This window comes from Silene latifolia, chromosome 11 (genome assembly GCF_048544455.1).
Source record: "Silene latifolia isolate original U9 population chromosome 11, ASM4854445v1, whole genome shotgun sequence".
NCBI lineage: Eukaryota > Viridiplantae > Streptophyta > Magnoliopsida > Caryophyllales > Caryophyllaceae > Silene > Silene latifolia.
This window is the reverse complement of record NC_133536.1, coordinates 60,285,826-60,291,673: the sequence shown is the minus strand read 5'-3', so window position 1 is coordinate 60,291,673 and position 5,848 is coordinate 60,285,826. Positions and strand designations below refer to the sequence as shown.

The window sequence follows — 5,848 nt, the reverse complement described above, 5'->3', positions numbered from 1 at the left end:
ATCTTCCTTAACGCCTTTCTAACTTCACTCTTTTATATTCTTCGCACAAATTCCCGATTAACCATGCTTGGTGTTACCTCTACATCCTCAAAACCTTGTTCCTGATGTCCATTGAATAAAGTATCAAAGTAAGAACTCCATCTAGCCTTTATTTCGTTATCCTGAACCAGAACCTTGTCGTCCATATCTTTCACGCACCTAACTCTCCCAATATCTCTCGTCTTTCGGTCTCTTATGCGAGCCAGTTTATAGATATCCTTCTCTCGTGTCCAACCTGGCATACACTTCTTGGTTAACTTTTGCCCTCGCATCCCGTACCGCCTTTTTAGCGGATCGTCTAGCCTCCTTATACTTTTCAAAGTTCTCATCACTCATGCATTTCCCCAAAACCTTATAGCATTCACGTTTTGTCTTTATCGCTTGTCTCACCTCATCGTTCCACCAAGATGTGTCCTTACTTGATGGTCTATTCCCTTTAGATTCCCCTAACACCTCCCTCGCCAAATCCATCCTTTACAACTTGCTCCAATTTATCCCACGTTGCATCAATATCTTTCTCCTTGCAATCCGACCAAATATCGCTACTTCCAACCTTATCCAAAAACGCTTGTTAGTTTTCCCCTTGTAGCTTCCACCACTTGATACGTGCCTCACCGATTATCTTTCTCTTCCTCAAGTCTCTCTTACCCCGAAAATCAAGCATCACTAGTCTATGTTGTGTTGCGGCACTTTCCCCGGGTATGACCTTGCAATCGGTGTACTCTTTCCTCCACACATTCCTTACCAAAAGGAAGTCAATTTGACTAGCATTTCCTCCACTCCTATAAGTCACCAAATGAGAATGTCTTTTCTCGAACCAAGTGCAAATTCCGATTCATGTCCATAAAATGTGACTAAGTTTTTATGCTGGCTGCCACAGACTTACCGCAACCCTCCTCCTTTATCCGGGCTTGGGACCGGCAGTGTGCCCGAAAGCACTCACAGGCGGAGTTAATACGAGCACGACTTAACACAAAATTAATCAGATTATTTCAATTTTCAATAGGCTGTATTAGCCCATGAGTTGGGTCATCTGAAATGTGATCATGGGTTATGCCTGACATATGCAAATATCCTAGCTCTCGGGGCATACACAATACCTGGTAAGTAACATTGATTACTTGTTTACAGCTTATAGATCTCATTCATTTGTACTTTTAAGGTATGAACATAGAATCACATAGACGATAGATATCAAATATAGAGGGTCAGCTATGAAAGTGCACATATATATGTTTGATTTCCATCACCATTAAGGTGGTTCAGTTCGTCTGTGAAAAGTTCAGCTCTGTATCTGATTGCAGGAATAGGTGGCTTAATTGCTCAAAGCATAGAGGAACAGTTGTTTCGCTGGCTTCGAGCTGCAGAGCTAACTTGGGATCGTGCTGCCCTTCTTGTTGCTCAAGATCCCAAGGTTTGATTTAATTTTAATTAATGCTTCTGTTCATGAATAAACTTCCTGGTTTCCATTTTGAGGTGTACATGAATAAACTTCTCACTTTGAACTTTGGCTTTTTATAATTCGTAGTCACCATGGTTGGTTTCTGACCTTTCAGTTTCCCTAACTTACATTTTCATCAACATCTTGCCATTTTTCTTAATTTTGGTGAATAACATACCAGAAGATTATTCAATAGATGGAAGTAACTATAGAATGAGAATGAGTAGGACGTTGATTAGTTCTAGTTTTCCTTCTTCCTCTGATTACTCTCACAGTAGATTATATAACTGACTTTTTTCTTCTCCCTTGGATGGTCTTACAAGAGACTGTCATATCAGTTCTGATGAAACTCTCTGGGGGCTGTCCTTCAATGGCGGACCAATTAAATGTGGATGCATTCGCTCTTATGATAAAGCTTCGTCTAGCCTAACAGGCTGGTATATAAGGTAAGTTTCAAGGTTGGATGCAAGTCATTAACTTTTTGTCTCAAGGACTCCACTTGAATTTAGCAACAATAAAACTTTTCTGTCAGGAATGCTCAAACAAGGCAACTTTCACACCCTCTTCCAGTTTTGAGAGCACGTGAGATTGATGAATGGTCAAGAGGTCGCGAGTACACCACTCTTCTCAAGCGTGCAACGCAAAACAGCGCACTGCACAAGGTTTAGATTGTTCTGCAGGACAGGCAGTACAAGGAGCAGTTGTTAATGACATTCATATTTCCCATGGTTAGTGTCTTCAACAGTTCTTTTCCCATAAATACATTCTAATCTGCTTGGTTTCTAGCCCATGTTCTTGAATTTTTGCGCCACATACTCACGGTAGTACTCTGGAATTGAGAATGGTATGGTATTATATCATGTATTAAGGTGAAGGAAACACGGTGATATGTCATCCAATGTTACCTTAACTCTTCTTCACTTTTACGGCAGTACTTGTATTCAATACGATACTTATGAATGTGGGAATGGAATCCATGTTCGACCCTTATCAATCCGACCTTTCTTCTAGGGAGCTAAAAGGGAAGCTCGTATGACGATGGTAGAAAATAAGATTTTGTAGGAAACATTTCTATGATGTTCAAGCCTTGTTTCTCCAACATATCTCTATTTCACTTGCTAAAACTAATACGGAGTATTTATTTTTTGAATATATTTATGTTATGAAGACATGACCCCTTACAGTCTCCCTCTTGTCGAAAGTCCTGCCAAGTCTGACACTTCGTCACTTGGATACGTACCAGCGTCACACGCTTATATCGAGTCTGGCTGACTATCTGAGTAACATAGATGTTTTGTAAATTAAAATGAATCTAATACCACCTCATGCCCACCAGGTGAAGAATTGGTAGTCAGCTGGAAGATTTATCAGAGGACTGGACATCGGAGCTGTGGTTCAGATTGATACTCTTAAAGACCGGTAATTCAACAATTGATAGCTGAGGTTAAGCGTCCTTGCTCTACATAAATGCAGGTTAAACTGTTGGAATTACAGGAGAAATTTGGGGGTAAGATCCTGTACTGTGTATATTATGCTGGATTGTATGGCTCTTTACAGACTGTTGTATTCAAGATTGTATATATGTGAAATAAATACGTTACAGAAACACCTAATAAAGCATGTACAGACTGAGCTTCTCGGTACGCCTTATATATGATCATGCATTACAGTAAAATAGTTTGCAAATCTTCTAATTTAGACCACAAGTCTTCAAATCAATCTGTCTTTGGGAGAGATAAATCATATGAAAATGAAGAAGTTAAGGTGATAAATCATATGAAAATAAAGAAGTTATAACAAAATTAACCAATTGAGCCGGAGAAACCTCGTCTGAGATGCATTTTGCAAAAAAATCAACAGGAGGCAAGGTCCCCTGCGAGTTGTGACGCATTTCTTGTACTCCTTGACCAATTCGAACTATCATAGCCTGTGAAAAAAACGTCTTCCGCATGAATTGAAAAGCCTCACTTTGGGTTAACCTCGTCATGTCTGACATATACAACATTACAATGGTATATGGTGAGTCCGAATGGAAAAGCTTTTGGAAGAAGTCTTTGTTCAGAAACTTTCGACTTTTAATCAGACAAAATTCAATCTCAGAGATGAATTCGAATGTATACACCAGGCATAATAATGTCAGTGAGCGAGCAATGTTATCAACCCTGAACAAATCCTCTCTCATCAGATACCAGGCAGTAAACCTAGAAAAAACAGCCTGACTCGAAAAACCTGACCGGGACACAATCCAAATAACCCATTGTCAAGTCTACCAGGCAGTTCGAAGAGATTCTCATACTTGTAAAGATTTAATCTAATGGATAAAAATAAAACATCAACCACCACAATCGACTGAGCTCCAACCTGGTGTTTTCTTGAACTTTCCTTCCTTCATCACCTTCCTTAACCTCGAAACTTCGTCCCATCTCCCAGCCTCTGCATACATATTGGACAAAACTACACGAACTCCGTGATTATTACTGTCTAAAGCAAAAATCTCTTCCACAACCCTTTCAGCAACCTCAACATTCCCACATTTCGCACAGGCGCTCAACAAAGATCCCCAAATCATCACATCTGCTTTCCATTCCATGTTTTGTATCAATTGCTCTGCCTCAAGCAGTTTTCCTTGTCTTCCAAGCAAATCAACCATACACCCATAATGCTCCAACTTGGGCTCAATTTTGTAACGTGTTCTCATCGAATGAAAAAACTCACGGCCTTGTTCGAGAAACCCACCATGGCAGCAAGCAGATAGGACTGCCACCAAAGTAATGCCATTGGGCACAAATCCTTCCTCCTCAAACTTGCAAAAAAGATCAAGAGCTTCAGCTCCATGTCCATGAACACCTAACCCCTGAATCATAGCATTCCATGTCGCGACATTCTTCTCTTTCATACCCTCAAAGACATCTCTAGCCTTAGCCACAGCTCCATTCTTGACATACATATGAACCAAGGCAGTACCAAGAATCACTCCAAAATCACCACTCTTTTCCCTAATAAAACTCTCAATCCTTTCCCCTACCACCAAACACCCTTCCTCAGCACACGCTGATAAAACAGACGCAAGTGTAGCCCCATTTGGCTCAATCCCATCCCTAACCATCCGATCAAACAACAACAACGCCTCATTCGAGCAATTATTCTGCGCATACCCGCAAATCAAACTCGTCCAAACACTCAAATCCCTGCCAGGACTTTCATCAAACACTTGACGTGCACGTCCCAAACTCCCACAAACACTATATCCCCTCACTAACCCATTAACAACATGCAAATTGAAGTCAAACCCATATTTAACCACACACGCATGAATCTGTTTACACCCAAAAACCCACTTCAAACAAGCACAACCCTTCAACAGAAACGGAAACGTATGCTTCCCCGGTGTCACACCGTTCCTCATCATTTCCACAAACATTAACAGAGCCTTATAAGGGTGTTGAGAGCTAGCATGAGCTCTAATCAAAGTATTGTACATGAAGTTATTGGGTTCTTGTGCGTAATTGAATAACTTTATGGCGTAGCCAATGTCACCAGAAGACGAAAGAGCGCAGAACGATAAGAGGCGGCTGGCGGCGTAGTTGTCGTGGATGCGCGCTAAGATGATCATTTGAGCGTGGAGCTGTTTGAGGTGATGCATTGTGGTACATTTGTCAGCTAGAAGAGAGAAGGGTGGAAGACGATGAGTGATCATGGTTTTCAATTTTGGCGGGAACATCTCTAGTTTCGGCATTGAAATTTCGAATAAGGCCGCTGTAATTTAAGGGTATGTTTGGATTGAGAGATTTGTAGAGAAAATAAAGGGAGGCAGGGTAGAGGATTTCCTTGTTTGGATAGTAAATGGGGTGAAAGAAATGGAGGGGGAGAGATTTGAAGGAATCAAATTTCCCTCCTCTAAGCCTAATCAAAATCTTTTTATAATAGGTAAGATTTGGAGAGAAATTGTATTCAAACAACCACATTCCATTCGCCCTCCCCTTTCCTTCTCTCCCTTTCCCTTCTCTCATTCCCTCCACTTTTGCTATCCAAACACACCCTAAGGGTTGTCAGACTTGTGTGACTCGGAGTAAAAGGGTAAATGAAGTTCGCAAATTTTTGGGGTTGGTTCGGTAAAAACTTGGCTCCACCTAGCTTTGAGCGGAGCTGTTAGCCTCAACTCACAAGTCACAACTCGGGTGAAATACTCTTAGATTTTTGTGCTCTTATTATATTTTAGGGTTAATTGTTGAACACTACCTTATAAATACATTACTTTGCAAACTACCACCTTTGATTCCATTTTTTTTGTTAAATACCCCAACATACAATTCAGGGAAAAAAAAGTAAAGTATCCAGCATTGACCATAGGAGGCACGTGTTGTCTTT

At 40.7% G+C, this 5,848-nt stretch overlaps 2 protein-coding genes across 2 annotated transcripts; one reads left to right on the top strand and one right to left on the bottom strand.

Moving 5' to 3' along the window:
* Positions 1-552: 552 nt before the first annotated feature.
* On the top strand, positions 553-3,134 carry LOC141611689 (uncharacterized). The gene is made up of 5 exons (XM_074430278.1): positions 553-1,142; positions 1,344-1,453; positions 1,806-1,926; positions 2,013-2,208; positions 2,817-3,134. Exons 1-4 carry the CDS (start codon positions 1,093-1,095, stop codon positions 2,146-2,148), a joined length of 417 nt encoding a protein of 138 aa, XP_074286379.1. The 5' UTR covers positions 553-1,092; the 3' UTR covers positions 2,149-2,208; positions 2,817-3,134.
* A 147-nt stretch (positions 3,135-3,281) lies between these two features.
* LOC141611688 (pentatricopeptide repeat-containing protein At5g56310-like) lies at positions 3,282-5,625 on the bottom strand. The gene has a single exon (XM_074430277.1). The coding sequence runs from the start codon at positions 5,214-5,216 to the stop codon at positions 3,813-3,815; it is 1,404 nt and encodes a 467-aa protein (XP_074286378.1). The 5' UTR covers positions 5,217-5,625; the 3' UTR covers positions 3,282-3,812.
* Between the last annotated feature and the right edge of the window lie 223 nt (positions 5,626-5,848).

Coding starts and splice junctions, on each gene's coding strand:
- LOC141611689 (XM_074430278.1), top strand. CDS start 1,093: ATGCCTGACATATGCAAATATCCTAGCTCTCGGGGCATACACAATACC. Junction 1,143..1,343: donor CGGGGCATACACAATACCTG/GTAAGTAACATT, acceptor ATCTGATTGCAG/GAATAGGTGGCTTAATTGCT. Junction 1,927..2,012: donor CTAACAGGCTGGTATATAAG/GTAAGTTTCAAG, acceptor CTTTTCTGTCAG/GAATGCTCAAACAAGGCAAC.
- LOC141611688 (XM_074430277.1), bottom strand. CDS start 5,216: ATGCCGAAACTAGAGATGTTCCCGCCAAAATTGAAAACCATGATCACT.